The sequence below is a fragment of the Vicia villosa genome, unplaced genomic scaffold (assembly GCF_029867415.1).
Source record: "Vicia villosa cultivar HV-30 ecotype Madison, WI unplaced genomic scaffold, Vvil1.0 ctg.002074F_1_1, whole genome shotgun sequence".
Taxonomy (NCBI): Eukaryota; Viridiplantae; Streptophyta; class Magnoliopsida; order Fabales; family Fabaceae; genus Vicia; species Vicia villosa.
Window position 1 is genome coordinate 266,561 of NW_026705829.1, and position 11,140 is coordinate 277,700.

Consider the following 11,140-nt stretch of genomic DNA (forward strand, 5'->3'; position numbering starts at 1 on the left):
ATGGTCAATGAGGAATCCGAAGACGAACAAGACATGTCGGTGCCTCCAGCTCATGTGTATGAACCACCAGCACATATGAGTAACTTGAACTTACAAGGCGACGAACCTTCATCCGATATCTTCTTCACCCCGTACATCCAAAGTGGCGATGAGTTAAAGGAAGGAGACAAGTTTCCTTCTAAGGAGGCATGTCTTAGAACAATTAAACAAATGGCACATGGCGCACAACGTTGATTTTGAAGTAGATCGTTCAAACCTGGAACGGTATGTAATCATTTGTAAAAATCCAAAGTATGACTTCAGACTGTTGGCTTCTTATAGGAAGAGAAGTAATGCCTGGGTCATAGGGTCAATTACGCAACAACATACATGTGTCAACCCTAATACTTCCCAGGATCATACGAAGCTCAGTGGCGATCTTATATGTCAGGAGATCTTGCCTCTCATAAGCTGTGATCCGTCTTTGAAGGTCAAAACTATTATCTCGCATATCGTTACAGCCTACAACTACACTCCATCTTACAGAAAGGCGTGGGTTGCAAAGACAAAGACAATTGAAGTAGTCTACGGCAATTGGGAGGAGTCATACAAAAATCTTCCCCGCTACCTTACTGCGCTACAAACTTACGCACCTGACACTGTTTCTATTCTAGAGACACTGCCCGCGCATGCCCCGGATGGAACCTGTGTCCAAGGAAACGGAATATTCCGTCGCCTTTTCTAGGCGTTCAAACCTTGCATACGAAGGTTTGCATATTGTAAACCCATACTTCAAATCGATGGAACATGGTTATACGGCAAATTCAAGGGAACCATGCTTATGGCGGTTGCACAAGACGGAAACAACAATATATTTCCAGTGGCATTCACAATAGTACGCGGATTAGAACCGAAATGGACGTCCACGACAAAATGGAAAGAAAATGCAGCATTTGTCGTCAGGTGGGGCATAATAAAAAAAATGTCCTACTCGTGGCTCGACCTCGTCGCAAGTTTAATCTACTTCGTAATTTATTTTTACGACAATGTATCAATTTCGTTCACCACCTCTTGTAACCTTTCTTTAGTCTGTCATCAATAAAGTGTGCTTTATTAAAAAACTGAAATCGACAACGCAAACATTATTTAGATTTAATAAGAATTTTACGAAATCGATTTATCGAACGTTTTTACGAAAATAAAAGACTGAAATCAAAAACTTTGCACGAAAAAACACAATAGGGTTATTTAAATTTTTTTTCACGTCATTCTACCATTCTATGTGCCGAAGAATTAATGGCATAACTATCAATCATTCCAACAATATATTTCTTTTCCATCCACTTCTTAACACCAATTCTTTTATAATAATTTATAAACCAGTTTCGCAAGTTCTAAAGTTAATTACTCTATTCTTTAATAACATTTTTAATTTATTTTCTTTTTTATACATACACTAAATATATTAATATTTTCCTGTTTATATTTAAATATTTATTATATAAACATTTTATTTATTATTAAATTTTTGTGATTAAATATAACAAATTCTTATAAGTGGTTTGATCTATTATTATCTTTATATAGAAAAATATATTAAAGATACGTTGTTTAATTTTATTCTATAATAATATTAAAAATTTTGGAAAATTAATATTATTTTTAATTATTTTTTATAATTAAATGAATAATAAATTAAATTAATATATTTAAAATATTTTTAAATATTCTGATTAGGGTTAGTCTAACTTAGTGCATAGTGCATATTCTAACTTTAATTTTTAGTTGTTTATTAATTAAAACACTTCGAATTTAATATATAGTTAAAAAGTAAATGTTTGTGCAAGTATGTTGTTTAGTCTGTTTCTCATAACATTGAAATATTTATAAGTCATTTCTTTCAATCTTTTTATAGTTTTTAATATTATTTTCATGAAATATCTCTTTTTAAATTTTTTTCATTCTATATACTAGGGATCAATTTTTTAAATTAGAACTGAGCCTCTAAATTATATGAGACGACATTGTCTTTAATATAAAATTTAAATAATATTTATTTTCATAATTAAATATTTAAAAATTATTATATAATAAAAATTTAAGATTAATTACTTAAATTTTTATCAGATTATTAGCCATAAACCTCTAAAAAATTAAAGACCAATCCTGAACAAGAGACATTACCATGTAGAAAAACATATCATCTCAAATTTGTCTTCTGGATATGGATATTTAAAAAAATGAGTCCATTGGGAAGAACTGGGAGAGAAAGAACAAGATTAGGTATCTAATAGAATGTAAAATCTTAACAATACAAGACAAATAGAAATGTTTAAATACAAAAGATGAAAAAGACTAAACTATCCTTAGGGTAAAATAACATATTATCTAATAGTTATAAGGTTCAATACACGTAAGTTTAAAAAATTTACATGTGCATGTATATTCAAATTGATAGGTCTAAGTTTATATAATCGCTAGATTTTATGGAACTAGAAACTTCTAAGTGTTTATCTGTTGTATTTGGTGAAGAAAATTGTGTTCTTTCTTGATCACTATGCACCATAGGAATTGACAGAGAACTGAAAGGGAATGGGAGATTTAGATATTTGGTACTCGTGCAATTTCCTTCTTCATTTGATATATCACTATGAAAGCATACACTTGACTCGGGCTCCTGCAATATATAGAAGAATAAGTATTATTTAAACATATCAACACTCTTTGGTTTGAATTGAGTGATCAATCTTTACTTCTAAAATTAAATTCAAACCAAACCAATATGGGATAGGGTTGGATCGCGGGTCCTGCACTAAATATTATTTTTAAATTTTAAATAAAACATTAATTTAATTACCTATTTGATGTTAAAAAGCATTTAAAAAACCATAAATATTTTAATGTTTAATTTGAAAAAAATATATGATTTAATATTGAAATTTTTTTCACAATTCGAATTAAGCAAAAAAAATATAAATTGTGTAAAACATAATTAAAAAAAAGAAAGTAAGATATCTCTCTTTGAATAAAGAAATTTAGTCAACAAAGGGGTGTTTGGTTCAAATTTAAGAATTAAGTTTCGAGGAATAATTTGTAGAAAATGATTATACCCATGTTTGTTAAGATCGTTAGAAGACAATATATTCATAGGCATAAAGGTTCCAAAAAATAAAATAACTTCCAATAACTTCTATAATTTCAATGATTTTATTCCCATGTAAGAAGGTGAGAATGTTCATTCCCATGAAATTTCACATGATTTTTTTATTAAAAAATGTAACTAAAGTAAGAGGTTTAAAAAGCTCACTGACTTCGGTGGGCCTTTAACCCGTATTCACCATAGGTCCAAGTCCATAAAGAAGGTATCGCTGCAGCTTCATAACAAGTTATTGGTGGGTCCCAACGACTTAGAAGGCCTACTTTTGGGTATTCCTTTTTCTCCCCTACCTCTCGCTACAGTGATTTGTAGGGACAACGAGACTTCTTTGGATTTTGGAGACAAAACAGTCGAATCAGATATCTTGAGGTGTAATAATAGGATTTTGTCGAATTTCGGTCTCTCATCGGATGGCAAATTGTGGAGCTTGATAGCTAATCTTAGGGTGGTTTCGGGTGAAGCGAGGGATTTGAAGAAAAAAATTGAAGAATTGAAAAGTTTGGATTTAAAGAGGATGGAGGGTCAGAAGGAGCAATTTAAACCGTCTTAATGATAGTGGGAACTTTTAATATAAGGGGTGGTGGTAGCTTGATCAAGAGGAAAAGAAGTAGTAGCATTATTCGAAATGGGAAGGCAGGCATGTTTCTCATTCAAGAAACTAAATTGAAGGAGGTCTCAGAATTGGTTGCTAATAGTTTTTGGGGGATGGAAGAAATCGGCTTCTCTTTTTCAGTGGCGAATGGAAAGTCGGGTGGACTTTTGACTCTTTGGAAGAATTATTCGGTTTCGGGCATTTCGAGTTTTCATGGCAACGGTTACCTTGGAAACAAGATTTCATGGAATGGGAGTACCTTTTACATTGTTAACGTTTACTCTACTTGTTCTTTAGGGGCTAAACGTGATTTATGGACACATTTATTGGATTTGAAACAAAGACATAATGATGGGGAATGGATTTTGGGGGAGATTTTAATGCGGTAAATAAGAGGAATGAGAGAGTTGGTCAAGCTTCGGGTAGCAGTAATGTGGAATGGAGGGAATTTTCGGAGTTCATCGAAGAGAGTGGGTTGGTGGATGTCCCAAGTAAAGGAAAGAAGTTTAGTTGGTTTAGCGGAGACGGGAAATCTAAGAGTAGATTTGATAGGTTTCTCGTTTATAATAATATCGTTTCGTCTTGGGGAGTTGTTGGGCAATTGATTGGTTTCAGGGATGTTTCAGACCATTGTCCGGTGTGGTGGATTGTTGATAAAGAGGATTGGGGTCCTAAACCGTTCAAGTTCAACAATGAATGGTTTTCCATCAAAGGTTTTATTCCTTTTGTTGAGAAGGAGTGGTCGGAGTTGAAGGTGCAAGGGAGAGGTGACTTTGTATTGAAAGAGAAATTACGTCTTATTAAAAATAAGTTGAAATGGTGGAATCAACATATCTTTGGAAAGTATGACATGTGGAGGAAGGTGTTAGGGATTTGAATGCATCGGATGATAGGAAGTTGTGGGATGAGGAGGAGCATGAAATAAAAACAAAGGCAAACAAGAAAGTTTGGTTGAATCTTAAGATAAAAGAGAATATGCTTATTCAAAAGGCTAGATTAAAATGGTTGAATGATGGAGATAACAATAGTAAGTATTATCATAGAGTTATGAAGGAGAGGAGGAGTAGAAATCATATTAGTAATATAAATACTAGTAGTGGTGTGGTGAATTCGGTGAGGGAGGTCAAGGAGGCAGTTAAATCTCATTTTGAAGATAAATTCAAAGAAGTTTGTTTTGACAGACCATCTTTAGATGGAATTTCTCTTTCTTCGTTGAGTTCGGAAGATAGGTTTGATTTGGAGACTCCTTTTACGGAGTTGGAGATCAAGGATGTGGTTTGGAGTTGTGATGGTTCTAAGAGCCCAGGCCCGGATGGCTTTTCTCTTTTCTTTTTCAAGAGTTGTTGGTCCTTCTTAAAAGATGATGTTCTAATGCGTTTCAGATATTTTTACAAAGGAGCGATTTTATCAAAGTCTATTACCTCTTCGTTTCTTTCTCTTATTCCGAAGTCTTCTAATCCGTTGGGTCTAGACGAGTATCTTCCTATTTGCTTAGTGGGGTGCATCCATAAAATCATTTCTAAAGTTTTGGCTAGTAGGATTAAGAAGGTTCTCTCTTCTATAATTTTAAATTTTCAATGTTCTTTTGTTCCGGGAAGACAAATGATTGATGGAGTTCTTGTAACAAATTAGTTGGTGGACTATGCTACTAAGGAAGAAAAGGAATATCTCCTTTTCAAAGTGGATTTCGAAAAAGCGTATGATAAAGTTAGTTAAAACTTTCTAAGATATATGATGAGAAGGGTGGGATTTAGGCCTTTGTGGATGAAATGGATGGAAGCTTTGTTGTTTTCGAGTAAGATGCCGGTTCTTGTTAATGGTAGTCCTACTTTGTTATAGTGGTGGAAGGTTTAAAGGCTTTGGTTAATAAGGCAGTTCAAAACAGTGATTTCGCGGGATGTAATTTGAGTGGTAGATGTTTCATAGATATTCTTCAATTTGCGGATGACACTTTATTGGTAGGGGATGGGAGTGGGAATCATCTTTGGTCCATTAAGTCGGTTTTGAAAGGCTTCGAAATGGTGTCGGGTCTTGGTATCAACTATCACAAGAGTAAGATCATTGGAATTATTATTAATCCGAATTTTTTGGATGTGGCAACTTCTTTTCTTTCTTGTAGGATGGAGGCAAAATAGTTCAAGTTTCTTGGTATATACACTGGTTCTAATCCTATAAGGGCTTCATCTTAGAGACCGCTTTTAGATAATATTAGAAAAAGATTGAATTCTTGAAAAGGGAGGTGGCTTAGTTTTGGTGGGAGAATTACTCTTTTGAAATCGGTTTTGAGTAGTTTAGCGATTTTTACTTTATCTTTCTACAAAGCCCCTAGGAAGATAATTGGGGAGATTAATAAATTGCAAAGTATTTTTTTGTTGGGAGGAACGGAGGAGAAGAGGAAAATCCTTTGGGTGAGTTGGAAAGAAGTGTGACTACCGGTGGATAAAGGCGGTATTGGTTTAAGAAGTTTGGAAGACTTTAATATTGTGCTTTTTTTGAAGTGGAGGTGGAGAATTTTTGAAGCTTCAAATTCTTTGTGTTATTGGGTGTTGAAGGCGAGATATGGGGACGTTAACTTAAAAGCTTTGATAGGAGGAAAGAAGATTGTTAATAGGAGTAAGAGATCCATATGGTGGTCAAACATCTCTTCTTTGGAGAAAAGTCTTCCGAAATTTTTTTTAGTGAAGAATCTTAAACTTAGTGTTGGTTTTGGACATTCTATCTCCTTTTGGCATGCTTCATGGTCGGATGCGGGAATTATCAAGGTTATTTTTCCGGATTTGTTTGACTTATCTCTTTTGCAGGATGTCTCTATTTCTGGTATGAGAGGTTGGATAGACGGTGAGTGGCTTTGGGGTGATTTTGGTATCCAAATCACGACTCACCCGAGCACTGTTTTGGTGCGGCCAGCCATGCTCCAGCTGCTGCCAACGCCTAATTGTGATACCTCCATGGTGGACTCCACGTATTGGTTGTTGTCGGCGGACGGTGTTTTCTCCGTGTCTTCGTGTTACAGTGAGTTAAGCAAATCGAGTATCCCTTGCGGTCCGGTTAATCGTTTTGATTGTGTTTTGTCATTTATTTGGAATGCGGAAGTGCCTCTTAAAGTCAAGGCTTTCGGGTGGAGATGTTTCAAAAATAAGATTCCTTCTAGAGACTCCCTTTTGATATGCGGTATTCTTAATTCTTCTTCAAATCTTTCATGCGTCTTTTGTAATGAGGTTGGAGAATATTTTCCCCATTCTTTTTTGTGTTGTCGTTATGTGGTAGATGTTTGGAAAGACAAGGGGGTGTGGATTGGGATGACTTTAAACATTGTACTTGATTTTAAAGAGAGTTTTTGGGATTGGAGTTCTTTTTGTCATCATAAGAAAGTCAAAAGAAGTAAGGTGGAATGTGTGTGGTTGGCTATAGTGTGGAGACTTTAGTTGTGTCGGAATGATATTATTTTCAAGAACTCTACTTGGAATATGAGAGATGTGGTTTGGAGTTGCAAAGAGCTCGTTTGAGGTGGTCATATATCAGGAAAATTATACAATCCAATTGTAACTTTTATGAGTTTAGCAAACACTCTTTGTTTTACTTAAGCTAGGTTCCATTTGGTTGAGTAATTTTCTTTTTTGTTGACTTAGTTTTCACTCTCTTGTAATCAAGTTCTTTAGAACTTTCGTTCTTTATTAATACAACTTGCTTAAAAAAAATCCAGTTAACATAACATTAAAGTTTATTCAACATACATGTCGTCCTTTGTATATTTGATAGTCTCTTTTAGAGGTATTTTAAGTGTTTTAAGTGTTAGGTAGAGGTAAGAGGGTGGCTCTAGGTTTAGCTTCAATACAGTGATCTAGACAATTTGAAACATGTGCAATAATGTAATTTTTTGTCGAAACAAGTCTTTGGTTATTTACTGGGTGACTGTAATTATTTTACTTTCTTAAAAGAGGGTTCACTCTCACTTTTTGGGTTCTGATCTCTCTTTCAAACAGCGAGCAAAACCATTTTTATGCTTATGCTTAAGAGGTGCTTTGTGACCAGCTGCCCTCTCCACTTCAATTGGTGTTTTCTCTTTCCTTCAATCAGCTTGTGTCTTAGGTGAAATTTCTTTCTTGTCTCACTTTCTTGCTTGTATTTTTTGAGTTATCGTTGTCTTTTTTTTTTTTTTCTGTTTGGATAATATTTTTGATACTCGTTTTATATATATATATATATATATATATATATATATATATATATATATATATATATATATATATATATATATATATATATATATTGTACCGTTTAAAGAAATAGTTATGAAATAACTTATTATACAACTGGAAGATATCATGTTGAGTCTATTAAGTAGTTGAGTTATGGTTTAACTGTTATATAATTATTTGATGCTTGAATACTTATTTTATTTTTATTTGATTTGATGCTTAAATTCTTCGAAAGTTGGAATTGATAAGATTAGGAAATTAAAAAAAAAAAACGTGTTTTCCTGTTCAAAAAGGAGAAAAAAAAGACGGTGTAATGTCAATGAAATTAAAACAGTACCTGATTTAGATCATAATGACAAGTTTCACTTGTTTCTGAAAGTCCTCTACTGTATAAAGGCTGAAATTCTTGAGTGATATTCTTCGTTCTGAAGGGAAATTAAAGGATGAATAAAAAGTTAACAATCATAATATAATAAAATAAAGGGTTAATATCAATTTCACCCCTTTAATATATGTAAAATTCGCTTTATTTCTTGATAATATTATTTTTAGTTTTCCCTATAATATTTTTTTTTTGGGATTAATCGTTAAGTGTGCAATTTAAACACCAAATCTAAGGGAAAATCAAACAAAAAATATTATAGGAATAAACTTTACACTTAGGGACAAAAGATATAGTATTTTTATATTTCAAAAGAGTTTTTTAAAAAAAAGTTAAAAGAAAAAAAAGTGTATTTCGCTTATATTACAAAGATTTTGTATATTTAATCCTAAAGTAAATATATCTCAACACATTTTCAAATTCCAAAACAAATCGGGATTGGACCGAGGAAAATAGTTCTTTATTACTTAAAAATTGAGATTAAAGATAGTTTATATACAATACTCATACACGGTAATAGAATAATACACTTTTTCAAATAATAAAATCTTGTGAGTTCTCGGAGAAAATATATTATAGCCGCAATGAGACGGATATAAGGTCTATCGGAATAGTGAAAATGAAAATTACCTTTGGGATGAAGAAGTGAAGCAATGATTGAATTGTGAATTTTCTTCAAGTATCCTCTCTCCCTTCACGTTCCTGTACATCTACAACCCACAACCACCATGCAAATACAAATTTAGCACTGACGCCAATTACGAGTGTAACACATATTTTTTACCAAAAGAAGAATGTAACACATGTACGTAATCATTGTGAAGACTAACTAAAGTGTCGTGTAGAATCGATTTTCAAGTATATATAAAAGTAATTAAAAGAAAAGTAATTCTCTTTCTCTTTCTCTAAAGCTTACACAGCCGTGTGCTTTTCTATCTCAAAAAGCAACCTAAAACCCGTTTGATTTTTTAAGATCCTGACGACACAAGAAAAGAAATTTCATCTCTCTATGTCTTACTTTTTCTTGAAAATTCACATTATATAATGCCCATATACCTAACCTAGATGCTAACTGATTGTCTTATATAATTATTTTTTCGATTCTAGTAGTTTAATGATCAGATGAATAAGTGACATGTCACACGTTTGAATCAGTGAATTTGCATGCAGTCAGATGTCTCTGCACAATTTAGATATATAGCGGGTGCTTAAAATACATTTTGAATAAATGAGATATTATTTTCTTTGGATGATGTGAAAAAGTTTAACAAGAAAAGTAACAACGTAGAGAAGTGGGGTTGATAATGGAATAACAGACATGACTCTCGAAGAAATTTTGTCATGAAAAATGAAAAGTAAAAGGAAGATAATCATCAATGAGTGTGAGATATACATGGGAATTGTGAAAAGTTCATAAATCATTGTTTCCACATACTTTAATACTTTACTGTTGTTTTTTTGTTTTGTTTCAGTTTCAGCAGTATAATTTGTACGTAGTTCCTGCAAAAATAACCTAAACTGGATTTTGTTTCTTCAGTCCCATGTTTTCATTATCAAAAGAAAGAGAATTTTCCACAAGGAAATAGAATTTATAGATGACTAAACTAGGAAAATGGCCTATGCGCATACCATGAAAAAAATAGTTATAATTTTCAAATCTTGGTGTCACTAAATATTTGCGAGAAGAGTCATCTCAAATTTTTGGAGATTATGTGTATATTAGTCGGAGTTTAACCATGAAAAAAAAGGTTTAACTGTAATAAATATTTTATGAGATTTTATGTGACTACGGGTTAAGCGTGAAAATTTTTAGACTATGTGGAACAGACTATGTTACACGCTTTCAAAGACAACCCTGGTTAGAGAATGAAACTTGGTTATCCAGATTTATTTCTAGAATCTTACATTAAACATTCGGTCACACAAATTATTAGGCAGTAATCACGAGCACTTCTGGTAATGAAATGTCCTTAAAAAGTCTGCAAGTCTTAACTCAACAAGTAAAAGCTGATATTGGTAGGTTGGACGGTTGAACTCTAGTACTGTGTGAGTTTCTAGTGGTTATTCGTCTACGGATCAAAAAGATGTTTGAAAGAAGGTTGAATATGAATTTTATTATATATATGTACCTGAAGATGGCTTTTAATGTGAGAGATTCTGAGCCCCTTCACTTGCATCATATTCAAAATGTGTTTTGGACTTGCCTCTGCAAAATCATATAATATGTAAAAATTATTAGAGTTGTTCAATATTTTTGATTTGCCCTATGATGAAGATGAAGGAAAAGTATACTTACTGTGTTTTCCACCAAGACTTTCAACAGTATGAACAAAGTATTGATGAAGTTCAGGCGTCCATCTAAGGCGTGGCTGTTCTGATTTATGATACTTTCTAACACCACTTCTCTTTGAAATATTATTCTTCATTTTCTCAAACTTCAACTTTCTATGAGATGTGATGATGGAGCAGCAGTTAGAGAAGCTTATATGGAAGACTATATATCTATATATAGAGAGATAAGATATTGGTTTTGTGTAGTCTATATATGATAAGTATATAGACAAATAAATGCCGCAGCAATGATAGAATGTTTTAAGGTCAATGACTTTTTATTTTAGAAAACTCAAATTATTGAAACATATACTTTTCATATATTCTTTGTCTTATTCTTTTATTTCTCTATCTCTGTTGGCCGTTTGAACATTCTATGTGTTAATTTCTACCTTTTTGAAAAATGAACAGTGCTTTGAAAATAACATGTCCAGAAACAATTATGTCTTTTATATACTATTATATATAACTTATGTGGATTATATAAGTTTGAAGTTTTC

At 32.6% G+C, this 11,140-nt stretch overlaps 1 protein-coding gene across 1 annotated transcript; it reads right to left on the reverse strand.

Annotated features, from left to right (window-relative positions):
- Nucleotides 1-2,310: 2,310 nt before the first annotated feature.
- Nucleotides 2,311-10,796, reverse strand: LOC131637711 (probable transcription factor KAN4). The gene is made up of 5 exons (XM_058908319.1): nucleotides 10,606-10,796; nucleotides 10,439-10,515; nucleotides 8,940-9,019; nucleotides 8,265-8,352; nucleotides 2,311-2,656 (listed from the first exon to the last, which is right to left on the reverse strand). Exons 1-5 carry the CDS (start codon nucleotides 10,733-10,735, stop codon nucleotides 2,426-2,428), a joined length of 606 nt encoding a protein of 201 aa, XP_058764302.1. The 5' UTR covers nucleotides 10,736-10,796; the 3' UTR covers nucleotides 2,311-2,425.
- Between the last annotated feature and the right edge of the window lie 344 nt (nucleotides 10,797-11,140).